Consider the following 27825-nt stretch of genomic DNA (forward strand, 5'->3'; position numbering starts at 1 on the left):
CTTTGGAAATAATCAAGAAACCAAATTGCACTGTTTTCTCCGAATTGGAGTCGAAGAAGAATTGTGGAAATTGGTTAAAACCATGTTTGACGAACCAATGGCACCAGTAACAGTCCCTTCGGAAATTATTCGCGTTTGTTAAGAGAACAAAGGGAGCTTTTAAAAACTGCATACTTATAAGCACAGATTATATTATAAGCCAACTCAAATCTGGCAAAAGGTTATTTCAAAGAAAGGCAAATTAAAAGGAAAGGCCAATATGAAAACATTTAGACATATGAAGGTAAAAGACCACTAACATAGCCTACAATGATATGGACTCAAAATTTCATCTATTAGAAAGAATATGCAAATATATACATGGAAGAAAAGCGCTCAAAAGATGTAAGGAATAAGATGAAAATCAAAAAAATAAAATAAAAAACTGCCACTTTTATATGGATGATCAAATGACGCAGATAAGACCACTACAACTATGGTTAAGCAGGTTCAGGAAGATGATCCTGCAACCAGATTTACCTATATTTCTTCAATCTATATAGGAATCTGATCGTGATGCAGGTAGAATTAACCAGGAAGCTATACGAATAGAAGTGTCATAAGTTGAACTATATATGTGTGCTAAAGTAACCATATAAATTTGTCATGGAACAGATGATTTGGAGGCCTCTGCCGATTCCTTGGCACTCTTCACCACCAGATCATAATTGATAGAAGCCAGTTGAGACAGGTTCTGAGAAAACAAGAAGAAATTTCAAAATTTCTATTGCAGTTCACAAACTGATGAGCAAATATTTGATGCTCATCAACATCTTCATTTAAAAACTTCTGATTAGGATAAAATTTTGGTCCTCAAGAGTTTGCTTTTAGTTTTAGTAGTCTTTCAAATTGAAATAGACTTAATTTTGTTGGTAAAATTCTGAAATTGGTTCTATTTGGTTCAGAGATTTAGGCAAAAGCCAAATTTATTCAATTCAACCTTGAAGAATTTAATTTAGGATTCAAAGAGTTTCCAAGTATACGTTTTTTATGGTGATAATAGGATTAGATAACAGCATATCACGAGATGAGTGTAATGCGCAGCAACCCAAAGCAGCTCTAAAAAAAATATGAGATACTTGGGAAACAATTTCCAAATAAATTTTTATTAAGCTAGTTTTTATGAAGCTATGTAAAATGCAAGAAATTAATTCATTTTCAAGTACTTAATTCATTTTTAACTAATATTTAAGAGTTTTCTAACGGCATTGGAAGAATCTAGGAGTAGTAGGTTTTACCTTAAATGAGAAATTACTAAACGAGTACTGCACAGCAAGAGCAGGGGCACTAAATTCTGCCAAGCTACCACACTCATCAGCCTGCTTCACAGGAAAAAAATAAAAAAAAATGGTCAGGAAAATGAAATATTGATCCCATAGCAGTAAGCCTCCTCAAATTCATGCTCATAAACTTTGATTTAAGTTCTTTCACACGTGCTTCCAAATGTATTCAAATTGGCATTCTCTAAATTAGATTAATCAGATTAAAGCTGTCATCAAAAGATACTTCCATCATAATCTGATCCACTGAGAGGCTTTTGTGCTTAGAGATTGATAGATAAACAAATGAAAACATGTGTGCACCTCTTCGTCCAGAGTGTTACTAAACGAACCACTGCTGCATGTGTCAGTCAAGTCGTCAAAGTCACTACCTCCCTGAACATTTTCATCTTCTGGATTCCATACATAACGGCTCACAAAGTAACTTGTGTCCAGTGATTCTGCAGCTGGTATAAACATAGCCTGCAGCCAATAAGAGAAGCTACTCGATATTGCAATTAGGTCAATTACAGTGTAAACAAAGTTAATAAGCTTGTAATAAGAGGACCTTTTGTCTTGCAAGTGTGTCCCAGTTTATATTTTTGAAAAAAGGATGTTGCTTCACCTGCCAGAAAATTCTGCTTAGTCCTTTAAGTCATAATACAATTTTAAGTCTTTGCTAGTACCTAAATCTCAACACTTTACCTCTCTGGCGCCAGTGGCTCCCAGTCTTTGAACTGGATTTTCAGTTAATAATCTGAGATAAAATGAAATATTGATTGTTAGTGAATATGAAGGTAAGCCAGCTCTCAGTTGTTGATTGATAGGGGGGCCTTTATTATGAAAATAACCAGCAGGTTATGCCAGTAATAATTCTTACATCAGTTGCCATCAAACATAAAATAGTTCTCTTTCTAATATGGATATATAAAACTTTGCATGCAGTGACATGATTAAAAATGGCTCTGCAATTTCAACAGACAGATATTGAATGAATCTCTTTTATAAATCTTACTTGTCAATTAAATCGCAAGCCTCAACGCTCATCTCCTCTGGTATGTTTGGCCAGGGTATATCTCTATTCATAATATTATCAAAAATTTGCTGCAGACAACAGAACATTGGTCAATGATGGCAGGATGTTACCCAATAAACATCAAAAAGTATAAAATTGAAAAGTCAACATTATCAGTCGAAATATCAGTAAGAATATTCACTTAGAATATGTTAATGATTGTTCAACCAAAAGAAAGGAATTAGCATCTGAAGTCATTTAGCTTAGGGACAGTGACAGTTTGATTGCCCACCTGAGGAGTTTTGGCATTGAATGGAGGAATGCCTATGAGCAGCTCAAAAAGAATAATACCCACGGACCACCAATCGGCAGTTGCTCCTGCAAAAAGAACAGTGTGGAACATCAATCAGTCTATTAAAGAAAGAAATCCACATTACTTATTTACATATACTACCCTATTAGCATATAGTTTGCTAACCATGTCCCATTCCAAGAAGTATCTCAGGTGCCAAATAATCTGGAGTGCCAGCAACAGAATGCTTTTGGCGCTGTTCTCTAGTCAATGGAGGTTGATCTTTTAGTTCATCATTTACAAGAAACCCACCACTGCCAAGTGAAGGAGCTGATAAGTCATCTGTGCTGTGTATAAGACCAACCTTAGAGAGCCCAAAATCTGTCAACTGTAATATTAGGAAGTGAGAGCTGGCCAGTAATGTTATCACAGCAGTACAGGAGAATAAAACAGTTCCCCAAGATCGCAAATAGTGGAAAGACAAAAAGAAAAAATAACAGTTATTACATAATCTTACTACTAATTGGACAAGATCGACTCAGGTCCCAGACACAAAAAGTTGAATTTATTACATTATGAATAGTTTTTGTGCTGACCATTCCTGTAACCTGAATGTTTGACTGTTCACTGTCACCAAACATAGATGCAATTGTTGGATGCATAGAAGCGAGAATATAAAAATGCCTAGTGCTAGAAACATATCGATGCAGTATTCCAATCTTAGCAGTAAGTTTATACAATAAAGCTTTCTTTGAAAATGATGATCCAGCTACACGGATTTGACATACTTCCCAAGTAGGCAACAAAATTTTCAGTTCAAAACATAGTCAATGAGGAAATTAACCAGTAAATAAATATGCTATAAAAAATGAGAAATTCCCCCTACTTATGTCAGAAATTAATCGCCCTAAACTGGTAATTGAAAATGAGAGACACTTTCTCTTATTTGCTTTACTTTTAGCATGATTCAGCTTACTGGCATAAAATTACCTAACAAATACAAACAGAAAGTGCTTCATATAGAAGCCAATCTACTTTTACAATTCTGAAAATATCATTTGACAAGTAAACAATGAGATAAAATTACAAAATATTGACCTTGATGTGACCATCTTGACCAATCAACAAGTTGTCTGGTTTCAGATCTCTATGAATGACATTCAAAGAGTGCAAATACTCCAAAGCAAGGACCTGAGAAATAGTAGACAAACTATTTGTACCATTGTGAGAATTTTTTATCAAGTTAGCACAAACAGATAAATCCTCGAAGAATCATAAATGTGAATGCGTCCTTACAAGTTCTGCAATATAGACACGGGCCATATCTTCATCTAAGCAACCTAGATTTCTCAGTAAAGAATAGAGGTCTCCACCATTTAGATATTCCATCACCAGATAAAGATTTTCTCTGCATGTGAACGAGTAGAAAAATCGGACCTGTTCATCATGAAGTCGTGTTGAGACATCAGAAATGTGAGATCTGCATCTTAAAATGATTTTACATTCTGAGATCTACTTACCACAAAAGGATTTCGAACTGATATGAGGATATTACGCTCAGCCAAAATACTTTCAACTGCGTTTTTACGAATCATGTCAGCCTTCTTTAAAACCTGTAGAAATGTTTTTATCAAGTTAGTTACTGCAAAGATCATCTCAGTTAGACAAGCATTCATGCATAACCGGGCACTTACAACCAGTGTTATTACACTGTTGTTAAGATAATCAGACAATAGATAAATCAATTCAACTGATCAGACACATAAATGTTATCCTTTGAACAAAAGATAGGCAAGTAACTACTCATAAGACCAGTTATGCTTTGCACCTTAATTACAAACTTCATATAGTTTTAACTCAAAGCTAATATATGTGGTTGTTGATGACATTAAAATTAAGAAATCTATTGCATTTTTTTTTAATTTGTCCCCCCCTTCTTGAATACCAATCTTAACTTAAGCTTCCTCATAAAACAAACGGGGGAAGAGTTTTGAATGCACATTGTGTACATTTTCCCTTTCTGTTTAAACAGCAGCACCAATATCTCTTTCTCTGAGGGGTAACATCTCTCTGGCTTCCAAGATAATACTCATTAGACTTGCCTTGCCATCGAATAAACACCTTTGGTTGACATCTCTCCTTAAAGAAGAATGTTGGAAACCTATATATATTCTCTTTTTCTTGGCAGTTTTAAGACATAATGGTTATCTTCAGCTTTATTAAGAGTTAATTAAAAAACAGTTCAAATTGGAATAATAACTAATATCTATTATTGAATTTCTAATCAACAACTAGTCATGAGCTACATTTCTTTTTCAAAATCACGTATCCTCAGATAAGCCTAACAAACAATTGGTATCGTGAAAAAACAACTTAAGGTTATATTTTAAACCACATTTGCATAAACAAGAGACCATTTGATAATATGAAAATTTAACCCAAACTGAATCAACATTTCACAACTATTTGTGGTACAGAGTGTATCTAAGATCATAACTACTACAATAAAAAGGGAAAAATGTATGCTCAATCACAGAAATTGTAAAAGCATAACAATTTATGCATCAATCCTATTCCTGGAGGCATATACTGACCTTTATAGCAAATAAGTCCCCGGTTGCTCTTTTTCTGGCAAGGAAAACTCGCCCAAATGCACCTTGACTGATTGGTTTTATTATTTCAAAGTCTTCTATAGATGTACGGTCTTTAGAACATGGATTGATAGGGCTGGTACGCAGACTACGAACCGTATCTTCATCCATTGAACTCTCTTCTTCAGTCATGGCATTTGATGAGTCTAACTTTTCATCTTCGATCTGCCCACAAAGATTTACATATTTCTCCCTGAAATTTCACAATATCACTTAGACAAAGTTAGAGATATTATTGCTTAATGTTAACCCAATCGTTGGGGGAAAAAATAAAAATGAACTGACAACAGAAACTAAGTAAACAGTACATCTTGTTGTTAAATATGAAGAGATTCATTGAACCAGAAAGAAATTTGACTGGTGAACATCACATTTTGTATAACAGCAAGAAACATGTTAACAGCAAGGTTTTTAGAAAAAGATTAAAATGGACTTACTGAAGTAGTTTCTCTATACGCCTTCCAAAAGTTTCCACAAAAAGAGCATCCACCTTCCTATCCTGGATGATATATTTGAGTTCTTCTAAACGATCAAGCATATGCTCCAATGAATTGTAGTCACAGTCATTTACACTTGCAATGGATCGACTTACATCCAGTAACTTTTTTATCTGTCATTCCAGAATAATAGTAGAATATCAAAATTATAGCAAAAAATCCCTTGAAATTGCAACAAAACCAGCCATCAGGATATCCAACAGAGGTTCTCCTGAAGAGTTAATACAGTATGATCGGAAAACAAACATGGCTTCAAGTTAATGCAATAGCATACCTGCTGAGGGTTTTGAAGCTCTGTTATTGTTCTGTGTCCATTCACCAGCAATTCAATTTGGCTTGTTCGTGGTGTTAATAATGGTGATCTTGGTGTCAAGCTTCCCGCTGATGAGGTTTTTGCAGCAATATCAGCAGCAGTAGGATTTTTGTCACAGGAAATTTCGGGCAAAACATTTAGATCTTCAATGACAAAAGCATTATCATCATCAGGAACATGATCAAGCATTTCTTCTGAGCCTTGACGAGACAAGCTATTTTGCTTTGGTGACATTAGGTTTAGATTGTCGTGTGTACTTAATGTAGACATTCCTGCAACTTCAACACTTGCCCTAGGAGATTCACCGCTTCTTGGTGTGCTTTTTGGTGACCATGAATCCAGAATTTTTTCAAGAGTTTCTGATACTCTTTCAAGACGTTCATTTACAGTTAGACCTTTCAGATCACATCTATCGGCAATTGTACATATCCGAGAGTGCCCCTCAACATGCACAACTGGTATTTCAACCTCACAAATACGGCAGATCATCGAATTTTCGCCCCAGAATCCCCAAGATTTTGTTATTCTCGAGGATGCATGATGGTACAAACCATCCAGATTGTCATTACCATCATCACTACCAATTTTGGGTTCATCTTTATTTTGAAATGCCTCTGTTTTATCCTTGGGGGGTGTATCAGCAGCAGCTTCAGAACCTTTTTTTCTCCGAGACCCAGAAGGAAGTCTCTTCCAAGAAGACATCCTATAGCTGCTTGTAGTTGAATCACCACTTTTGGCCGTGCCAACCTCCACATTCTCAGTTTCGTGTTGATCAACTTGATCTTCTTTCAAATTAAGACTTCCTAGTTCCTGTCCATGTGACTTCTTCCTCTGCTTCTCATTCATTACCTTCCCCCCAGTCAATGGACCACTAAAGTCCTGCTGCCTAATTTGCAAAATCTGTTCCGGGTAAACCCCAAGATCACTAAGTTGATGAAGACCCAGAATGTGTTCTTCCTCATAACCAGACTCTTTCTGGAACTGAACAAGCCTAGTGCATCGAGTTAGAATAAAAAGAAGGCGAGTATAAGCTTGTTTGAGAATTCCCATTGGTAGCTCTTGACGTCTATCATCTAGATTCAAAACAATACCTTCACATTTCACCCAAAATTCACTAGGTGACATCGTGGCACATTTTCGAGCGATCACCAGCAAATCCTCCAAACTCTCCTGCCATTCAGGATGAGAATCTGAACTCTTTTCAAGTATACCCACCAAATCTCCTGCTAGTACTCCTAAATCACAATTAACTTCCTCCTTCAACTTATCAAACTTTGCCCTGATTGCCACCATAATCTCCTGCGGAATAATTAACAAATATACATTGTGAACCTTATAAAAATATAATGTAATACTCGGTTACATAATTAAAACTGAATATAAATGATTTTTAACCCAATACTTACCGTGAGAACTTTTTCCTAGCATGTATTGTAAAATTACACGTTTGATTTCAATTGCATTAATAAGCTCAAGGGAAGGAAGACATACCTCCATGTGACCAAATGCGCGAGACTTCCAAACGGGAAAAGGCCGTACACCTTTGGAATTGAGCTCATGCGAGAAGCTCTTAATTTCTGGCGCTTTCTTCTTCCGCCCACTTGTTACACGCAGTATAGCCTGGAAACGAGGCGACTGCATCTCTTTGGCAAATGCTGCATGACTAACCTATTTAAAAAGCATCACCATTAAATTATGAACCCCCATCACCTACATTCCTTCAACCAATTACAATTAATTAAGATTATTAAAAAAAAATCTTATTACCTCCAACTCCGGATTCAGAGGTGATGGAAATCTTAACGATTTTGATTGAGTCCATTGCCCCTTTTTGCCTATACACAACAACCATACAATCTCAAATTACGCAACCAATTTTATTTTAACAAAAAATATTTTTCCCCGATTATTTGTAATTACGTCATTATTTAATTAATTTCACGTGTTAACGAGCAGAAAAGAAATGCATTAATTCCTATTCGTTTAGAATCAAATAACAATTTAAAATAATAAAAATAAAAATACAACCTGATTCCAACGACGGCGTTTTGTTGCTGGGAGGAACAGAAAATTTAGGCTTGACGTCAGCGGCAGCAGTCTCAGTATTATTCTTCTTAGCCTCATTCGTGAAACTCGAGGGAGTGCCAGCGGCGGAAAAGAACCTGAGAGGCGAAGGAGACGACGAAACGGACTTGGTTCGGATGTGGTTCAAACCGAGAGAAGAAGCTACGAGTATGGACGATTCGTCGTCTCCTCTTGCTTGTTCCACATTACTGTCGTCATGATGACGACGTTGATTTTCCCCTTCGGAATGATCATGCTTCCCGCGCCGAATCGGGATCGGAGGAATCTTCCTTAGCTTGGTACGTGTCGTCGGAGAAGGCGTTGACGCTGGCGTCGGTGATAACGGATCTTGGTTCTCAGCAGAGCTCGACATTGATCGTCAATTCCGTTGCATTGTGAAATTGTCTCTTTAATTTTCTATATTTTTATATTTATTTAGTTTTAAAAGATAGAATTGAAAATGGAAGTCTTGAGAGGGGAGGAAAGGGGAAAGAGGTGAGAGAGAGAGAGAGAGTGTGTGTGTTTGAGGTTTTCGCGGGAATGGAAGGTTTGAGGGTGACTCGCACGACACGAAGATCAGAACGACAGAAGAAGAAAAAAAATGATAAAAGTTGTTATTTTGGTTTCGGAGAGGAGATCGTGTTTTGTGTTCATCTTATTCTTTCTGTTTTGGGAACGTGCATGCATGCCGCGAACTTGAAGCATGTGTATTATTGGATGTTAGTCAAAATGTCACCTGCGGTTATTGAAGATTTCAAGATGTAAGAGGATACCGTCACTTTCTTGTGACTTCCTCAATTGGGCTGACGCGGCCCATAGAGAACTACACAGAACCCGGCCCACGTAGGGCACGGCCCAGTATTTAGGTCTGGTCTTTGAAATACATTGGGATTCATTTTGAAGGAATTTTAAAATACAAGAGAAGTAATACAATTAATTAATATATGTATAAAATATTAGTTGAATTTTATATAACTACCAGTTGCATGTTGGTTCTTTAAGGTAAATACATACATATCATAACATTATTTATTTATTGTATGGTTGACACAATACCTCATAGATATTTTAAAATTGCTCATAATTTTGATATGAACATTTTTTTATACAAATAATATGATAGAATAGTAACTAGTATTATACCATAAAAAATCAATGAGGATAGGGCCACAAATAATTTTGTACAAATTAATGTGTACAAACTGATGTGACATGAAAAAATTGGCTAAAAAATTATAACAGCTATTTTTCCATTATGTTGACCTATAATGATTTTATATAACCAACCTCACTATGCCACATCAAGAAATTCAACAAACATGCACCTAGATATGTAAATATCTTAAAGAAAGGTGACTACTTCTAAAGTACTTAGCTTATCTTTATCTTGATAAAATATGTGAGATTATCTTTATTGATTTCAACCAAAGTTATAGTAAATATATCAAGAAATATCAACAACTAATGAAATTAGACACATGTCCAAGATGAACTATGGATAAAAGATAATGAATATCCCATAGGAGTATTCCTCTTTATCTACAAACAAGAAAATAAATGGGTCTTTTGACTTAGAGAGAAAAGGGTGATCTTAACAAATCACCTTAACAAAACCAAATGGGTCTTTTAACCTTCGAGAAAGTGGGTGAACCAAGGAAATACGATTATATAACTTACGTGCATGGTAAAAGAGTCCTTAGGCCCCCTTAATCCCCCTCTTAGCTCCCTAACACTTATTTTTCATTTATTGCTCTCTTATTCTCATCTCATTTCCATATGCGTGTTTAAGCTTAAATACATTATTTTTTGTCTAAAATCTAGCATAAACCTTAAAGAGTCTCATTGTTGAATTGAGCGTCAAAGTGGACTTGCCACCTAGAGCCCATGTCATTCTTAGCCCATTTTATTCTTCTCATTCTAGGGACAGCAAGGTAAATAATACATTAAGATATCACATCGAGGTAACTAAATAGATGATTGAGAAGATGGGGAAGATCAACTAAGAGGGAACAATCTCACCAAACTGTCACATATCATCATTAGTTAGTGACTTTAAAAGAGTTTTAGAAGAAGATTCTCACCTCTTCCTTTCTATTTCTACCATGAAGGACCTTAGTAATAAGGTGGCCGAGATTAAGGTCAACTTGTAAAGGAGAAACTAGCTTAGCTTGTTGCAATTATGTGTTATTTTCTTGTTGTATTTGTATCATTGGATATATTTTGTAACTATTAAAACAAACCAAAAGTGAGCACCCACCTTTTCCATCTCTAGTATTTTACCGAGGACACCTAGGTGATCTAGCCGCCTACCGGTGCACAAAAATTCTTGGATCAACAAGTAGTCCACATGGCTCCATCTTATATGGGATCATACGTCTAATCTTTGATATTCAACTTTCTATTTCCAAGTACACATACACAAATTAAATATAATCTATGTCCATTACACCTTATAATCTTCCTCCAAGTATTATAAAATGTTAAACCCTAGTTTCAATCATAAATCTTGTAGTCAGAAAATGAGAAAATAACGATTTGAAAATATCAAAATTGGTGGCTAGATAGAAACTCTATTATTCAAAAGAGTAGAGCCTTTAACACTCTTCTAAAATTCTTAAAAAATCCCTTTTGAATTTCTTTTCTTATAGCCCCTAATTTAAATTGATAAAATATAAATCCATATATTAAAATCAACCATTTTCCCATAAAATTTTACTAAAAAAATTTTTTTAAATTGCATAAAAATCCTAAAATATTAAAATTATCTTAAATTTTTTCTTTTTTTATAATTTCTATTTTCATAACTCTAAACTTTTTTATAATTTTTTAAAATTCTTTTCAATTAAAATTTAAATTATGAAATGGGGTGGGTTTAAAAAATTTGTTAAAAGAATTTGTATAAATGTATAACTGAATTTTCATTCAAAATAAAAAATGAATTAATTTATGTTAGGTTATTTAAGTAATTTCAAGTAAAGAGGGGGTTTATGACAAACTTCGAGTGTGTCAGAGGCCATACTCTATTCAAAAACCACGAAATAGGCCTGCTTTTGCACTAGCCCATTTTTTTCGCGTATCAGGACCTAGTATTAGTAACCCGAATCCGGTCCATAGTTTCAAAATTTATCATCGCACACGTTTTGACGTTCGCACAGCGGCGCCTCCCCCGCACTGCCGCAGCACCAAATCAAATGTGGACCCTAATCCGCAGAACCGCTCCTTTCGTCGGTTGCAAATCGTGTTATTCGGATCATTCCACGACCCGCCATTTCTACACACGGACCTCCAACGGAGTCCCTACCGGTCTCTACGGTTTTGACCACTTGAAGTCTCCCAATGGCTTTCAACGTTTCGTCGATGACGCCATCGAGAGGTTAAAATAATAATAATAATAAATCATACAAAACAAATATGTGCACATATTTATAGCTTAATTAGAGTATTCTTAAACGGTGAAGCTACTGAAACTAAAAGCATAAAAATTTTGAAATATTTCCGGAAAATTTGGATTAGAATAAGTTAATTTTGCAGCCTAGGAAGCGGAATGATTGATTTTTTTGTTACGAAATATATCTAAGTTTGAATTAATTTTTTTAAATACAGTGAAGCGGGTTGGAAGTTAAAATTTTCAACTTAAGCAATTTGCATTAGTGTTTGATTCGTACAGATGACACTGTTTCTTTTTAGTTCTAAATTTTGTTATTTAAAGTCGTTATTAAAATTGATTGTTGTCAGGTCCAGTGAATTGGTTAATTATATATCCGAAATGCCTTCATCTGTGGAAATTATTCGAGCAATGGATGAGATTTCAGATGCAGTCAGTTTCCTCTCTCTATATGCATCATCTTCTCTTTGCTGCATATCACTCTTTTGTTTTTTCAATTTGTTAATTCGTTTGTTGAGAATACTCGAGTAATTGGCGAAGTTTTGTTTTTAAGGTCTGTTCCGTTGTTGATTCTGCGGAGCTATGTAGACAAACTCATCCTGACAGGTTCTTTTTTAAATTCTGTGCCGTTCTTTCTTCCTAGTAACACATATGATAATTTTTTCCCCCTTTTAAGATGCCAATGCTCATTGTTTTTACAGTTATTTATTATAATTTCTTTTTGAGTGTATCAGAGAATTTGTTGAGGAGGCTAGTAAGGCATCAATGAGAATCAGTGAATATCTACATGTGAGGTGACCAGTGATCCATTTAGTTTCTGGTTTTTGATCAGTTGATGCACACATTTGTCTCTTTTATGCACAGAATAATTTAACATAGTTATTATTATTTTTATACTGCATTGTACGTTAGGATATATTCCCATGATCTAAAATGATAGATGTTGCCCATCGAGGGGGGTTAGAATGTGAACCAATACTCAAAACTAACTGCTGGGGAGATTGATAACCGGCATTCTATCCCATGAGTAGAAGGTTATCCTGACACAATATCGTTAGACAAAGCATCATGGACTATGGTTCCTTGGTTTGGTAGAAAATATCAGTGAAGTAGAATAATATGAAATTAATAGTCTGTGCCTAGAATTGGAAGGAAGATCTTGCATCACATTGCTTTTTTTGGCTGACAACTTATGATCAAGAAAGGCCAAGCAAAGCCCGATTTGTTATAGTTTTGTTAAACTGAAAGCAAGGCAGATTAAATTTTGGTGCATTGCTGAAATGAATTTCTTTCAATACTTTATAGCATGTAAGTTAAATCTGTGTGATTGGAGCTGCATGAAAGTTTTTCAACTCTAATGCAATCAGCTGTGGATTTGATTTTAAGTATGGTCCTTAAAGTTGTTCTTTACCTTTTTCAGACAAACCTCTTTGAGTTCATTGACTGTTGGATTTAAATTTATTGGCGTGTTTTCTGGCTTACAGTATCTGAATACAAATCATACTCTGTATGATGCGGTAAAAAAAGCCGAGCTAGATGGTTATTTGCTTCCTAAGGAAGCTCATAGGGCTGCTAATCACCTACGTAGTGACTTTGAAAAGGGTGGAATTCATCTCTGTGCTGGTATCTATTTCATTCCTACTATCTTTTGGTTCTGTCAACAGACTATTAACAACTTTCAGAAAGTGAACAGCCTACTTTCTCTGCAGATAAACTAGATCGTGTAAATCAGCTAAATATGGATATTTTTCAACTGTGCAGAGAGTGAGTATTATGTCTCTTCCCCTGATATCTTAGATTCTGTAACATATAGAATTGTTAAACTATGTCTGAATTGTTAACTAATTGATTGTTATTCATATTATGCCTGCAATGTCAACGGGTCAGGTTCAATCAAAATATTATAAATGATCCAGGTCATGTGGATATATTTCCAGAATCACGTATCCCGAAACATATTCACCATCTCCTTAAGCCTATTTGTCGATTGACATCCGGACCATCAAGGGAATCGTTAAGATCATGGGATAACAAGAAAGAAAAAGGATTTCGCATAACAACTGACTCACGCACTCTGCAGTCGATTCTGCAATGCACATCCGATGATGAGGTGCCTTTTAAACTTTTGCAAATATCTTGCTTTCATTGTTTCAACATTCTTGTAAACATAGGATAGGTTGATCGTGGCTGTTAGAAATTGTCTCCTGGCTGGATAGAAATTGTCTCCTGGCTGGATAGAAATTGTCTCCTGGCTGGATACTTTTCCCCATTGTTCATGCAAATGAATGTGCTTACTTAGTAAGATTTTGTTCCGACAAGGAACAGATGCCAGAATTTTAAGTTGCTAACCATGTGAAGTTATTTACTATTGCATTTAGAATTCATAATGTGCTTTTCCCCCTTTTTTCTTCTCTTTCTGCAGGTCAGAAAAATGGTGTATATTCAAGGTCATTCTGTCCCACAGGCTAATCATGAAGTTCTTGATTTGCTTGTAGCTGCTCGTAATGAGCTTGCTCAGGTTGGTAACTATAATATGGTCCGGAAGATGCATATAGTGCCATGAGACATTTGGATATTAGGAGATATTGTTTGATCTGATAAATTCTCTGTACCTATGTCTGTATGATTTTCCATAATGGATGTATATCTTATAATATTTAAAACTGAATATTCTTAAAGTTTTGACAATGGAGAAATCTCTCTAATTTTCTTGGGAAGTCATTTGCTGTATGTATTTAGGGGTGAAACACTCATAACTAATGAATTATACTTTCATTGGTGGATTATCAAGTTATATTACACATTTTTGTTGCTCTTTCTTTTGGCCAAATTATTGGTGGAAGTTACAAAAATAACTCATCAGTAACATATTGTGAAATAAGATAAATACATAATTCGCAAAATGAGAACTTAAACAAAGTGACTTTCATCTATGTTTGTATTTCACTTAAAAAGTACATTGTAGTTGCATAGACACAAGCATTTCGGTAACCCAAAAAAAAAAAAGCATTTCTCTGCAAGCTTTTACCATTTTGAGTGAAAAGACAGTGGGTCATATGCTATCCTTTGACCGTTTGCTTCCTGACTTCAAACCATATGTTTTATTTATTTATTTATTTATCATTATTCTTCAAATTGAGATATGCAGATAATGGGGTACAGATCCTATGCTGAATTTATCGTGATGCCAAACATGGCTTCATCTCCAGAAGTTGTGATGTCCTTCCTGCTTGAGATGAGCAAGATGATCAAGCCAAAGGCTGATGAGGTATAATATTCTTTGCACACGGTTGTGAGGTTTAAAGTGTTTCTACATTCTCATTTTAGTGTATATTGTGTTGCAGTTATTGAATTTTAATGAGATATACATTTCTTGTAGGAGTTTGAGGCAATTAAGAATTTTAAGAGGAAAAGTTGTGGTCAGAAATACGTACATTTAGAGCCATGGGATGAAGCATACTACACTGCAATGATGAAGTCATCTACTTACAATTTAGATGCTTGTGTAAGTAAAATTATTTTACTCATTCTGTGCGTTGAATGTGCGCAGATTTTTTTTTTTTTTTTACAATAATATTGCTCTTACGACTGCAGATGGTGACTATATTCTTTTTGTTTCTTTATTTCCACATTATCTTCTGGAATAGTGTTTCTTCCTTGCTGAGATATTCAATTTTTTTTTTTCCTGTTCTTCTGAATGCAATGATTTATTTGGCAGGTTGTGGCATCATATTTTCCCTTAGGGCAATGCATTGAGGGTTTGAAAATGCTGGCAGAGTCATTATTTGGTGTGACATTTCATAGTGTCCCCCTTGCACCAGGAGAATCATGGCACCCGGATGTGCTGAAACTGTCTCTTCAACATCCTGAAGAAGTGTGTCCATGGATGATAAGACATGAAAATTTCTCAATATTTAAAAAACATTTTGACTAAAACCTTAATCATATTGGATTTGATCGTAAACTACATTGTATATGTTCCTAAGTTTTGGTGTAGAATTCAATATTTTGGGTATGCTTTTTTATCAGAGATAATCTTAAATCTATCCAGCCACTTGAGAGTAGAAATACACACACATTTGTGTTTGAAGTCTTAATGTGCATTGCTTTCCTCTTTTTCTAAATTCAAAGACATTCAGAATCTGGCTTTGACTGCTATAAACAGTTTTTACTATTAACTGCTGTGCATGTCTGATTATACTCTAGGCTTCATTCTGCTGTTCCAATCTTGATTTGAATCATTTCACCCTTGTTTTCAGGGTGAGATGGGGTATTTGTATCTTGATTTATACTCGAGGGCCGGCAAGTATACTGGTTGTGCTAACTTTGCAATTAAAGGTGGACGAAGATTATCTGAGACAGAATACCAGCTTCCTGTATGTTTTTGTAGATTCCACAGATATTGAGAATTTGGTGTTTCCTTTTATATGTTCCTGCTATAATACAAGATGGTTTCAAAAGTAGTTTTCGCAGTTTGACTTTCTCTGGAAATTAAATGATCACTAGTCAGATTTTGTACCTTGTGCACAACAAGCTTTTCCATTAATATTTTGGGCCTACTGACATTGGTAAAAAGCCTAACAGCTGAGAAAACCTAATTTCTCACAACATCTTCCTTTGAAGGCATTTTCTGGATAAGCCATGCAGAATTTAAGCTCCTGAGCAGCCATGCTAGATCTGATGGATGTGTTTTACAAAATTTTCATTATAATACTGTGAATTACCTTAAAGAACATAATTTCTGGATTTTGGTTTTTAGGTCATGCGGACTCTTAGCACAATGGGTAGAATTTTAGTAGTTATTCAATGACTTTATCCTCATTTGTTTATCCATTAAATGTCAGCATGTATGTGAGAGTATATTGACATGGTTTTATGTCTGCATCTCTTTCATGATTCATGAGAGCTGGAAGATCAGTTTGTTATTCAATAGCATTCTTCCGGGAAGTGCATCTAATAGGTCATTAACCTGTAGTACTCTACTGAATTATGGTCTGAGGAAGACTACCTAGATATAATCCCAGCTTCAGCATGAGACAGTCGGTGAACTTATAAAATAAGTAGCCCTATTTTAGTCTCCTTGCTTGTACCAGATTCATTCATGGCAGGATGCGTGTTTTTGGAAATTCTGTTCTCTGAGAATAAAGTTTAATGCATTGATAATCCTGAAGAATGTTTTTGAGCTGAAAATTAGTGCCTTTTTTCTTAAGTTTTGGTTTGATATGCTGCAGGTTGTCGCCCTGATATGCAACTTTCCAGGTTCACATAATTTATCTGTAAGGCTCAACCATCATGAAGTAGAAACTCTATTTCATGAGTTTGGACACGCTCTTCATTCCTTGCTCTCAAGAACGGTATTTTATTAATAACTTACTACTAAGTGAACAAAAATGCGATTTGCGTGCATCTGATTTGTACGTTGCAATTTATATTTTAACTATTCTGTAGGATTACCAACACTTTTCTGGCACCCGGGTGGCTCTTGACTTTGCTGAGACACCTTCAAACCTGTTTGAGTGAGTAGAATGCTGCAAGTTCTACAGTATCATCTTTCTTTAAACTGCTTTTAATTAATTATTTTTCTTAAAAAAAGAAAATATTTGGGATAAAATGCTGTGAAATAGTTCTTGATTAATAGATAATGGTCCAGTATTTTTAATATGCCTGTTTTCATTAATAAGTGTCTTCCAATTGGCCGGAGAAAATGAAGGAAAAAAATTATGAGAAGTCAGATGATCTATGAAAAGTCTTCTCCATGACATTGGATCACAGTTTACATTTGTACACTGAAAACCATACATGAGATTATTCTATTTTTCTACCCTCTTCTCTTATCCGTGAATGTCCCATACCAACCCTGTGATACATCTCCCATAAAACAGACAATGGTTCACAGACTTGTAGATCCAATTCTTGTTGACCTTACCTAACAATTTATTGGTGTAGCTGTCCAAATGGAACTGATTCAGGTTGCTACAAAAACGGTGAATGAAGGGGAGAGTTAATTTCACAATTACTTGAAATTTCTACTGAAATATAAGCTAGTCTCAACTTTTCAACTATCATTCGTTTCCTTATTTCCCTTCATTATCAATAGCTTCGTCCTTTTTTTATTTGTCACGTACATGATTCTGTCCAATTCAATCAAACAAAACTTGTAGAAATGACTTGGCATTTTTGCATATTTTTATTTTGCAACTTATCAGTATCTAGAATACATTAAAATTCCAATTTGTTTGACAAAATGGTTAATCATATTTCTCATTCATTTGTGTGTAAGAAGTGAATAAGGATACTGTGCTGCAATGTCATCCTGACATCCTGTGCTGTAATGTCATCCTGACGTCGTGTTTGGTGATATCCCCAGGTACTATGCATGGGATTACCGAGTTTTGAGGAGATTTGCCAAACACTATTTAACAGGTGAAATAATACCCGAGAAGTTGGTGAAGTCAATGCAAGGGGCCAGAGACATGTTTGCCGCAACTGAATTGCAACGTCAGGTTCATTGTCAAGGCCAAGATTTTGTCAATAATTGTTGCTTACTGTGTTTAATTAACAAGAGTAGGTAGAAGTGTGGACTGATGTTTGTTTGCTTGTTTCGCATTCATCAGATATTTTATGCTTTGGTAGACCAAACACTATTTGGGGAACGGCTAGGTCAAACCAGAGATACAAGTTCTATTGTTGCAGATATGAAAAGGCAACATACCAGCTGGAATCATGTTGAGGGCACTCATTGGCATATCCGATTTAGTCACTTCATTAATTACGGTGCTGGTATGTCTGACATCATGTCTCATTAGGTGCTTAATCATTATCCGATTTTGCTTGTCTGTGGTTGTGTGCAGTGTCTGTCTAAGCAACATTGATGTCATGTCCAAGCACTAGCATGAATTGCTCATAATCTAGAAATGTTTTAATTTGTTTGAACATTATGCAGAACAATCTGGTGCAAGTTATGATGATTGTTCCTTTATTCATGTAGGCTATTATAGCTACTTGTACGCCAAATGTTTTGCTGCAACAATTTGGCAAAAGCTATGCCAGGAGGATCCACTGTCATTAACCACAGGAACCACAATTAGGACAAAATTTTTGCAGCATGGTGGAGCAAAAGAACCTGCTGATATGTTGAATGATCTAGTAGGCGATGGGATTCTAAGGTATTGCAATGGAGGGATAGTTCCAGACATTACAAGCTTTTCAGATGAAGTGAAGCTCATGGAAGATAAGCAAGAGCAGATTCTCCTATAGCTAAATTGGAGAAAGAAAATTATAGAATTAAAGTTAGAGCCAAGGAGAGAGGAGAAAAGAAATAGAGCTGCACGAGAGAAATTGCTGAAAGTCGACAAGGCTATATGAAGTGTGGCTTAAGATCTAGTCAAGCAAGCCGCCAACCATTTGCTGGGAAATTTACATACTCAGTGTGAGCGGAGACTGAAGCTCCAAGTTTTTGTACATTTTAATAGCGATTCTTTTGCCTAGAAGAGAAGGCTGGATCCGTGATGCCATTTTTCCCCCCTTTTGCAAACTCATTCGTTCCTTTTTGCGGAGGTTGAAACTTTGTTGACTTGCTAGAAAAACAAATAATGGAAGAAAATACTCACTATGTTTTTCACTTTTTTTTTTCTTTTTTCATTTCTTCAAAAAGCTAGCTTATGGAATTTAGTGTTGGAAGCAAATGAAAGAACTCAATGATCATATACAGAATAATAAATGATGGCTGCATTTGCAATTCTACATAAAACATACAATCTCAGTAAATGATAGTCTCACAAGGGCGACCAACAGGTAGAAAGATACCCCTTCTAACTCTAGAATCTATAGCGACCATCAGGTAGAAAGATACCCCTTCTAACTCGGCAGGCGCTAAGATACGTTAACTTAGGCCCTCCCCTTCTAACTCCAGAATCGATCTAGCAATCACTTCCTCATTTACTACAAAAAGCTCTCTGCTGGTACTTTACTTTCAATAGTTACTATCCATTCACTGATGATAGAATTCACCTCTTCTGGCTTTTCATCATGGGGGCAGTGGCCTGTAATGCACAGGGAAATGTGAGGAGAGAGGAAAAAGCAAGGAAAGAAGGAAACAAATTTTGAGAATACAGTAGTAAAATTACCAGCATCCAATTCCCTGATTACAATGCCAGCACAATGTTCTTTAAGCATAGCCACTTTGGACTTTGAGTCGGATATTGGGTCTTTGATTCCCTAAAAGCAAATAAAATGGTAATAATTAGCAACGAAAAATGAAATGAACAATGAAGCCCCCATCTTAACAGATCAGGTAGATAAACAGATTGTATTAGTTCTTCAGCATGCAGACCATATACGATTTACCTGTATAATTAAAACCTTTTCTTTGAATCCTTCCAGAAGATAGTTAAGAGGAAGTGAGAGATTGAAGCTAAAAATACTTTCCAGCACCACTAGCACACCGGGATCATAGGACTTCAATATGTGTTAAGGTGATTTTTCCCTTAAGATAGACCAATTACTCTGCAGTCCCTAAAACTGATTCTAGACAAATATATGAACTTAATAAATGAAGATTGAAGAGGATACAGCTCTTAGCATTTCACTGATAAGCCAATCATCAGCTCGTTCTCTTCTCTGCAAAGTGAAAGAGAGCGAAATTCCTCACCATACAACATCCAGGACCAACATAACAAAGATGGAAGCAGGAAAAGGGAAAAACTTACAGTTGGGTAGCATTGTTTTACAAAGTTGCTAATATTCAATCTCAAGTAGAACAAGAGGAGCTGAGCACCTAGCCGTATGGGCCCTGAAGCCTGTCTCTCCTGGACATTTGTACCTCACTTAGATGAATGAATTTCATAGATCATAGATATAAGCAGTTCACCATTACCAGACACTCCAGACATCTTTAGAATTAATAGCATTGAAATGCAGATCAAAATCCTACTATTCATAATTTTGGGGCAAAAGATATAGAAATTAATAATCTGACACATGAAATCTTAGAAATTAATTTACTAGCCAATGTAGTTCAGCTCGACATGTCAATAGAATAGGGATTTGTGCAGCAAGTATTCAAGACATACATTGGAGAACTGCAGAAACGAATATTCAGGAATAACATTGCCAGCACTGTTGATAAGGACAACAGACTTGACCACCGCAGGCCAAAGACAAGCAACAATGGCAACAAAATAGCCTGCAGATAATAGATCGTGACAATAGGTAATTGATGGAGAGCAAGAAAGCATACAATTTACCTCTCGTCAGGTTGGTACTTAAAAACATACCACCAATTGAATTCCCTATGAGATGCACAGGTTCACCCACAACTTCAACAGTAAAATCTCGCAGCAGTTCAGACCACATTAATTCAGTGTAGACAATATTTGGCTTTTCTGATCTGCCAAACCCTAAAAGTGTAATTGCCCAAACACGGTTTCCACCATCAGCAATGTCATATATGTTGTCCCGGTAGTGCTCCAAGAATGCACCAAAACCATGCACAAGCAAAATGGCAGGACCTTCTTTACCAGCAACTGTATACTGCAAAATAATTCCCTAGGGAAAATAAGTGAAATCAACTTAATCTTGTTTAAGTATTTATCCAGAACTAAGGACAATAAACCCCCCATAAGAATGACAAACTACACCCCAATGATTTTTAAGTAAAGTGATTATTAAATGCATGATCAGTCTTCAACTGTGAACCTGTATTTGATAGCCATTCCATCTCCAAATTCGTGTAGAATACACTCCTTCGTTACTTCTTAGACTTCTTAGAGACATAAGCCAGTACCACTGCACCAGAAAAAAGCTGAAATTCTTAAAAGGCTCTGTATGAAAATCATAGATTAAATAAAAAAAATTAAAGGAAAACGCCACCTAACAGTTAGTGACCAAAAGAATCACATGAAACAACCATAGCATCAACTGTGCATCACCGTACCTCCATTGAGCAAACAGCATCAGCTGCTGCAGCAACAGTGGCAGCAGAATATCCAAAGGGAGATAAAAATCCAGCGTTCCGTTCTTTCTCAAACTTGATAGCTTCATAGTGAACTCTCCTTCTAGATATGATGCCGAGACAAAGGGCTGGGCCAAAAAGTGTAGCAAATGAAGCTCCATCACGACTTTCGGCATTGCGTAGCTTTTCTTGCAGCCTGATACCAAATCAAGCCAAAAAGAAATTTCTTGTAATGTCATATCACATTTTAATAGAATCTAATTAGCTTTAACACGAAATTTTAAACACTAAAATTTACAACTTAATTGTTAAACATTATTCTGCTTTACACTACCCAATTCATGAGTGACAAGAATGATAAAATAAGGCAGCAGCAATTCACAATATGAGATCAAGATATATTACTTTAATAAAGTATGAATAGTGCTTAGTAGAGTCCTACTAAGAGATTTTCAACACATCTTAGAAAATCTATTGCATGGTCAAAATAAACTGGCATATAGTGTCACCACATACTCTTGCCAGTCATCTCGAACTGTTCCCTCCAAGTATCTCAAATATGCTTGCAATGCATTCAATACAGCATTTGTCCCACCTCCTACAGTGTTTCCTTTATCTGTGACAAAAAAAGATTTATCTAGTCTCTTCCTTGGAGAATGTTGGTTATTCAAATTTCTTTTACTTCTTTTCCCCAGCTTTGATAACTTGTCTGTCAATATTGTTTCAGCTGACATATTGTTGATCAAAGTCCAACTCTCCTCTAATTTCCATGGATTCTCATTCACAAACTCCTTCAACTCATCAAATGTCGGCAGAGGACCTGATTCATAGTTCAATCATCACTGTCCCTAGGGTTAACCAAAATTGCATATCATAAGCTTTCAGACACTAAACCTAGTAAAGTTAAAATTGAGATAAGAAAATATTGGGAAAGTAGTAGTACAAGATACAGTTTTATTAAACTGAGACCTTACCCCAGTCGGCTTCTAATTTTGCACCAGCTAATGTTGGAGGCAAGATAGGTGAAGTAAGAGGCCTTTGAAGTTTTCTAAATTCGTTGTGAGACACAGGCAGGTCATTCAGATTCTGCGTGACATATGAATATGTACCATCAAATTGCACACCCAAGTAATCACATATTAAAAACTCACACAAGGCAAAAATCGCCACCTTAATATCATAAAATGGAGTCTGCCATAAACAAATCTTTGGTTTCCCATCTACAAGAGAAACCTTTGCCAAGGTTTCATCCACAATGGCCATCATCTGGCGAAGGTGGTACTCAACCTCCTCTTCAGCAAATACACTGGTAGCTTTCACCTGTTGCAGTCCTTGTTGACAAAATTAACAATGTGAGTGGATGAGTACTACAACTAGACCTCATTAACATATAATTATACTAAGCAAATATAGCATGTAAAAACCTCTTCTACGAGCTCCCGAATGACATTCTCTACTCTCCCAAATCTAATCATCAGATCAGATCCCTGTTCCTTCAATGACTTTCTCAAGTCTTCCAAAGCAAAAATAACCAATTCTAGCATTTCATTGGAATAACCTGAATAAATTATCACATGCGTCAGCACAACAAAGAAACAAAATTTTCTCATCATCATAATAGGATTATAGACACGCTCGATAGTCGGTTCCACATATGCAGCATTTCTTGAATAATCCATCATTTTAAGCATCAAACAAAAGTTTAAGCATCATTTCTTGAATGGCCCATCATTTTATAAAACTCAAGGTGTTGCGGGCAAGAATCTTCCTTTGTCCTTACAAAATCCAAATTTTAAAACCCGATAATGAAAACAAATAAAAAAAAGAAAGAAAAGAAAATAAACCCACTTACGAGAAAGAATCCTGTGATCAAAGACATAAAGAGGAACAACAGCCTGATACTTGGAGGCAGCAACAAGTCCAAGATGATCGTCCACGCGAAGATCTTGCTTGAACCAAATAACAGCGGACCCACTTCGGCCTTTGCTTGTTGCTGCTGCTGTTGGAGAAACACAACAAACGCATTTGTGTCTGCTTCGGAGAGACCGACGATGATTGGACTCCAACGGTCGAGAAAGAAAGCGCGGGAAAGAGATGAGGGCCATCAACAGAAGTGGGTTTTTTGATAAAATAAAATCTATGCATTTTCAAGGAGAGGGGAGTTGGGTCAAGTGAAGCTGAGAACAAACATGGCGTGGGAAAAAATTGTGGAGGATAAAATTAGGCAACTTTGTTAAGGAGGGAAATGGACCACGACGCACACTCATGTTTTGTTCTTTTTCACTTCTTTTATAAAACTAGTTAATGGCAAAATGTGTAATTTTAACTCTTATGAGTGTTATTTCCTCAAGTTCAGACCAAAGAAGATAAATGAACTGACGCAAACGGGCCATAATAACCAACTAAACTGAAAATGGCGCTACAAATCCACTCTCCGTCATCTTTCACCACCAAACCCTATCATCCTCTTCAATCCAAACCCAAACCCAAATCAAATCTCGCTCTCACTCTCATCAAATCTCAGAACACTCCAATCAACACCGAACCCATCGAAGAATCAGCATCAGCACCGGCCAAGAAACCCAAACCCACTTCACCAGGCCAAGGCTTTGGCTCCTCAACGTTATCTTCTTCTTCTTCAACTTCTGGGAAACCTAGTGTGGCGGATGGGAGTAAGAAGAAGAAACAACCAAAGGGTAGAAGAGAGAGGGCATCGGTTGTTAGGCGGAATCCCGTTGAGAAACTGAGTGTTATGAGCAAAGAAGATGAGGCTAAAGCTAAGGAGATGATGAAGAATGAGAGTGCTTTTCTTCTTGCTTGGTTGGGTGTTGGTGGAATCATTCTTTTTCAAGGGATTGCTCTTGCGGCTTCGGGTATAAAAATTGATGAAAATTGGAGCCTTTATTAAATTTTGTTGATGCATTTATAGCTATGCTTTTTGCATTTCTGATTAGTAATTTGGTAATTTAGTTGAATTTTTGTGATTTTTTTTTCCTTTTGGCTGGAAGATTCCTTGAATTGAACAATTAGTACAGTTCATTAGATTGATTATAGAGACTAGTTAGTAGTTAGAAACTAATGTGCCAATTCTTATCCTTAAAACTGTAAATTTAATACTTGTTTGGTTGAAAGAAATGGGAGGAGAGGAGATGAGTGGAAAGGGGAGAGAGAGAGAGAGAAAATGAGGGTCAATCTCAATTTCATTGTTTGGTTTGATGTGGAATCATCTCTTATTCCCTTTATTTCTTTCCCCTTTCCTCGTTTCCTCTACTCTCCTTTCCTTCCATTTCTCCAAACCAAACATGCCGTCAGAGTTTAGGAGCAGACTTGATTGTTCAAATTCATGGAATGAAGACTAACTTTTTAAATAACAGCTCTGCAAAATTGTAAACCTTATTGCCAATCAGTTGCTTTTGCATGCTGTAGAAGTAGAAGTTTAAGCTGCTGTAGGTAGTGTCTGGTGCTAGAGTTCTACTAGAGTATATTTTCCCTTCGTTTCTTCTGACATCTGAGCTGAAGTCCAAACAAATGACTACAATCAGATTTCCACAAAAAAAAGAAAAAAGCTCTATTTAATAGCTAAGATATTTAGGATCTTGATCCAGTAAACCTGAGAAACCTGGAAGTCCACACAAAAGTGCAATCGTGCACACACTTATTATGAACCAGTTGGTTAAACATATAAAACCTTGTCTGTCAGCATAACTTTTAGGTGCATGATCACATAAATATAGTCAGGCCAGCTGTGCAAAACAAACCAAGTTGGAAGTTGAGTTCTTAACTGACGTGCATATGTTCCATATAGGTTTCAGAGATTTTATGAAGCTCAATATTTATAGCTTTTATATATGTAGTAGAATCATTAGAGCTGAAGCTCTTACTTTCAGATGCCCCAATGAAACAATGTCACTTGTTTGGCTGCTTCATAAAACTTGTCAGTTGCAAGTTCTTCAATCTAACAGACATTGGCAGTGCCTGCTTAGTGGCATCCTAGTTCAACTATTTGTATTTGAGGACATGTCTTTCCCTGAAGATGCCTAGTGAATTGATTTCACTTATTAGTGGGGTAGAGGGAGTGGATAAATTGTTTACCTCTCCACTTATTGCATGTTACTGTATCAGATGTGATCATGTGGAGAGGTTCTATAGCAAAATTAAATTAGGCTGGTTGAACTGAGATATTGAAAGTCATAATTTATGTTGCTTCCAATTTTTTTCACTTCTACAGGCTTCCTGCCAGAAGAGTTGGATAAGTTGTTCGTGAAGTATCTTTACCCAACTTTCACCCCAACAGTTGGCTTGTTCTTTGCTGGAACAGTAGCATATGGAGTGTTGAAGTACCTGCAAAATGAGAAAGTCAAAGAACAAAAATGATGTCACGTATTGAATCTGATAGTTTTGGTTGTAAGAGGTGACTACTGCTGGATGTCAGCGCTAAATACTTATAATTTGTGATGAAAACGACTTTTGCTTCTTATGTTTGGTGGCTGATGAAAAAAGTTGACTGTGGTAGATGTATTTGCAGATTCTTCTACAAGTTCTTGAGGACTGTGCCTTGGACTATGCAGTAGAATTATGGATATTCTTTTCCCTTTGTGATAGGCTGTAATTACTGGGTCTAATATGATGGCTGGAACCTCTTTTCAAAGACACATTATATTACCAATGAATGTGTACTTTTTCATTTTGTTGATTTTCTCTGGAAATGGAAGGTATAAATATGTGAACACCGTGACTTCTGTTTTTGATAATCTTTCACCATGCATCATGCTTCAGCTGGGATCAAATAATGATGAAGATGACATCAAATCAAATGTATGAGTCAGTGCACAATATTTTACATGTTGTTTTTGTACTTCTCGGCAGGATATACTTATTCTTCTCTTCTGTGCTATGGCAGTGAAGAAGCTATCTTTCTTGCATTTTTTAACATATGTAAAGCTCTGGAAACTATCAAATCTATAGACATGAATGCTGCAATGTGCATTGCTTGGGGGATCCTGGTAAGTTAATAATATTCTGAGTTATTATTCTGGAATTTATCTTGAAAAGCTACACCCTATTAAATATCGTCTCATCTGTCATCACCAAAAAGATGCTGTCAGCAATCCATTTACTTCTAAAGCATGCTATGGGAAATAATAAAAAACCAAAGGACATATACCGATGGGGGCTCATTGTGTGGTATGCTGATCCTAAAGAAAATTCAACTGAATGGAACTTTTGAAATTTCAGATCCTGTATATTTGCTTAGCTTGTATCTACATGAAAGTAAATCTTGTTCTATTTGGCACTCCCTTTGATCCTTGTGACATGGTCAACTTGGTTGTTAGCAACTCTCTGAAAAATGTTCCACACCGTGTCCTGCCATGGACTGGAGTTATCTGCATGCTTGTGATTTGCTCGTTTCACCTTCACTTCTTGCCCTGAATTACAATCTACTCTAAGATCTTTAATTTTAATGCTCTGCATTCTTCCTTAACAGTGCCCATGTCTCATGTGAGGTCAATAAATGTTCTCATCAAGTAACATGAAACGTATAGATTGAGAATGTGATAGGCATGTTCATTTATTATTCTAGTTTAGCACCGATACTCTAGAGATAAAAGCTTTGTTGTGTCAAGCAAGTGCATTTATAACTAAACCAAAAAATGGTAACAACAATAAAGAAAGACAGATTGTTCATTTGTTAAACCACCTACAATTATTTGGCTTTGATGAATCCATCTGAAGCATAACCTATTATGTTTTTTTTTTTAAAATGTATTGTTTGTTGTGGTTAAGTATCATAAACTTTTTCAAGTTCTTGAATTGCCAAATGTTGTTACATCTTTAGATTATTCTTTTGGACCACCAGATTACCAGCTCAGCTTGCTACATCCAAGTTGGCTACTTGATTTGAATCTAATATTCCGAAGTAAGCTTTGCTGACTGTATCAAAGTTGTCTGAAAATGAAATGACTTGTTCCTGTCTCCTCTTATTTCCAATTTCTCTTTCACTGCTAATCAATTTGCACCAACACTCTAGTTTTATATGCTCTTTTGTGCTCAAATTTTATATGCTCTTATGTACAACCCTTGTTATCTTTTCTCCCCGAAGGCAAAATCTCAGTGCTATTTGACTTGCTTCTGTAGGAAATTGTTTTGAATTAAAGCATTTTTTAGCATCTTCGTGTTAAGGGCAAAAGATACTCGGACCATGTGATTTATTTCAATAAACAATTAGACTCTTATCGTCTTAGAAATAGATTTTGAGACTCGCTTTCATTAGTGAATTCTGTCGATTTGGACGGAGACTAAGATAGCACAATATCTCTATTTAAATAGACGAAATTTATTAACATAGAAAGTCAAAAGG

The 27825-nt window shown here is 35.9% G+C and overlaps 4 protein-coding genes across 13 annotated transcripts; 2 read left to right on the forward strand and 2 right to left on the reverse strand.

Moving 5' to 3' along the window:
- Positions 1-417: 417 nt before the first annotated feature.
- Positions 418-8826, reverse strand: LOC112096245 (probable serine/threonine protein kinase IRE). Of its 2 annotated transcripts, XM_024179579.1 has the most exons (17): positions 8095-8826; positions 7834-7901; positions 7558-7734; positions 6028-7365; positions 5694-5866; positions 5200-5449; positions 4126-4218; positions 3902-4042; positions 3704-3796; positions 2792-2993; positions 2606-2691; positions 2314-2402; positions 2004-2055; positions 1867-1923; positions 1623-1781; positions 1278-1358; positions 418-733 (listed from the first exon to the last, which is right to left on the reverse strand). In XM_024179579.1, the coding sequence occupies exons 1-17, from the start codon at positions 8501-8503 to the stop codon at positions 644-646; spliced, it is 3558 nt and encodes a 1185-aa protein (XP_024035347.1). In that variant the 5' UTR covers positions 8504-8826; the 3' UTR covers positions 418-643. The 2 variants fall into 2 exon arrangements, with proteins under 2 accessions (XP_024035347.1, XP_024035349.1); XM_024179581.1 differs by lacking the exon at positions 8095-8826 and having other exon boundaries at positions 7558-7729; positions 7834-8041.
- A 2369-nt stretch (positions 8827-11195) lies between these two features.
- Positions 11196-19138, forward strand: LOC18033193 (mitochondrial intermediate peptidase, mitochondrial). Of its 4 annotated transcripts, XM_024183552.1 has the most exons (17): positions 11196-11503; positions 11866-11947; positions 12069-12121; positions 12250-12304; positions 13000-13138; positions 13225-13279; positions 13403-13625; positions 13938-14033; positions 14664-14783; positions 14895-15020; positions 15234-15389; positions 15775-15891; positions 16747-16869; positions 16964-17031; positions 17883-18018; positions 18130-18295; positions 18504-19138. In XM_024183552.1, exons 1-17 carry the CDS (start codon positions 11322-11324, stop codon positions 18770-18772), a joined length of 2166 nt encoding a protein of 721 aa, XP_024039320.1. In that variant the 5' UTR covers positions 11196-11321; the 3' UTR covers positions 18773-19138. The 4 variants fall into 4 exon arrangements, with proteins under 4 accessions (XP_024039320.1, XP_024039331.1, XP_024039325.1 ...); XM_024183563.1 differs by lacking the exon at positions 15234-15389; XM_024183557.1 differs by lacking the exon at positions 13938-14033.
- A 99-nt stretch (positions 19139-19237) lies between these two features.
- On the reverse strand, positions 19238-23740 carry LOC18031768. 2 transcript variants are annotated; one of them, XM_006421661.2, is made up of 14 exons: positions 23320-23740; positions 22892-23025; positions 22638-22787; positions 22442-22553; positions 21984-22287; positions 21450-21663; positions 21212-21301; positions 20791-21046; positions 20587-20699; positions 20224-20322; positions 20087-20134; positions 19862-19972; positions 19642-19732; positions 19238-19557 (listed from the first exon to the last, which is right to left on the reverse strand). In XM_006421661.2, exons 1-14 carry the CDS (start codon positions 23570-23572, stop codon positions 19457-19459), a joined length of 2076 nt encoding a protein of 691 aa, XP_006421724.1. In that variant the 5' UTR covers positions 23573-23740; the 3' UTR covers positions 19238-19456. The 2 variants fall into 2 exon arrangements, with proteins under 2 accessions (XP_006421724.1, XP_024039339.1); XM_024183571.1 differs by having other exon boundaries at positions 20791-21061.
- Positions 23741-23809: 69 nt separating this feature from the next.
- On the forward strand, positions 23810-26753 carry LOC18031777 (protein LOW PSII ACCUMULATION 2, chloroplastic). 5 transcript variants are annotated; one of them, XR_002905281.1, is made up of 4 exons: positions 23810-24340; positions 25696-25878; positions 25981-26282; positions 26368-26753. XR_002905281.1 is itself a non-coding variant. In XM_024183579.1 (2 exons), exons 1-2 carry the CDS (start codon positions 23881-23883, stop codon positions 25839-25841), a joined length of 606 nt encoding a protein of 201 aa, XP_024039347.1. In that variant the 5' UTR covers positions 23810-23880; the 3' UTR covers positions 25842-26753. The 5 variants fall into 5 exon arrangements, 1 of the variants encoding a protein (XP_024039347.1); XR_002905282.1 differs by having other exon boundaries at positions 25993-26282; XR_002905280.1 differs by having other exon boundaries at positions 25696-26282; positions 26368-26470; positions 26563-26575.
- The last annotated feature ends 1072 nt before the right edge of the window (positions 26754-27825 follow it).

Source organism: Citrus clementina, unplaced genomic scaffold (genome assembly GCF_000493195.1).
Source record: "Citrus clementina cultivar Clemenules unplaced genomic scaffold, Citrus_clementina_v1.0 scaffold_9, whole genome shotgun sequence".
In the NCBI taxonomy this organism is placed as follows: Eukaryota; Viridiplantae; Streptophyta; class Magnoliopsida; order Sapindales; family Rutaceae; genus Citrus; species Citrus x clementina.

What these genes read in the sequence shown, in the direction of transcription:
- LOC112096245 (XM_024179579.1), bottom strand. Translation starts at nt 8,503, where the DNA reads ATGTCGAGCTCTGCTGAGAACCAAGATCCGTTATCACCGACGCCAGCG. An exon ending in ACTTCTTGGAATGGGACATG is followed by an intron (nt 2,692 to 2,791) that starts GTTAGCAAACTA and finishes TTCTTTTTGCAG; the next exon opens with GAGCAACTGCCGATTGGTGG. An exon ending in TCAATGCCAAAACTCCTCAG is followed by an intron (nt 2,403 to 2,605) that starts GTGGGCAATCAA and finishes TGTTGTCTGCAG; the next exon opens with CAAATTTTTGATAATATTAT.
- LOC18033193 (XM_024183552.1), top strand. Translation starts at nt 11,322, where the DNA reads ATGTGGACCCTAATCCGCAGAACCGCTCCTTTCGTCGGTTGCAAATCG. An exon ending in TGGATGAGATTTCAGATGCA is followed by an intron (nt 11,948 to 12,068) that starts GTCAGTTTCCTC and finishes TTTGTTTTTAAG; the next exon opens with GTCTGTTCCGTTGTTGATTC. An exon ending in CTCTTCAACATCCTGAAGAA is followed by an intron (nt 15,390 to 15,774) that starts GTGTGTCCATGG and finishes CCTTGTTTTCAG; the next exon opens with GGTGAGATGGGGTATTTGTA.
- LOC18031768 (XM_024183571.1), bottom strand. Translation starts at nt 23,572, where the DNA reads ATGGCCCTCATCTCTTTCCCGCGCTTTCTTTCTCGACCGTTGGAGTCC. An exon ending in ATGCTGTTTGCTCAATGGAG is followed by an intron (nt 21,302 to 21,449) that starts GTACGGTGATGC and finishes TTTCTGGTGCAG; the next exon opens with TGGTACTGGCTTATGTCTCT. An exon ending in AATCAGGGAATTGGATGCTG is followed by an intron (nt 19,558 to 19,641) that starts GTAATTTTACTA and finishes TGTGCATTACAG; the next exon opens with GCCACTGCCCCCATGATGAA.
- LOC18031777 (XM_024183579.1), top strand. Translation starts at nt 23,881, where the DNA reads ATGGCGCTACAAATCCACTCTCCGTCATCTTTCACCACCAAACCCTAT. An exon ending in GATTGCTCTTGCGGCTTCGG is followed by an intron (nt 24,341 to 25,695) that starts GTATAAAAATTG and finishes TCACTTCTACAG; the next exon opens with GCTTCCTGCCAGAAGAGTTG.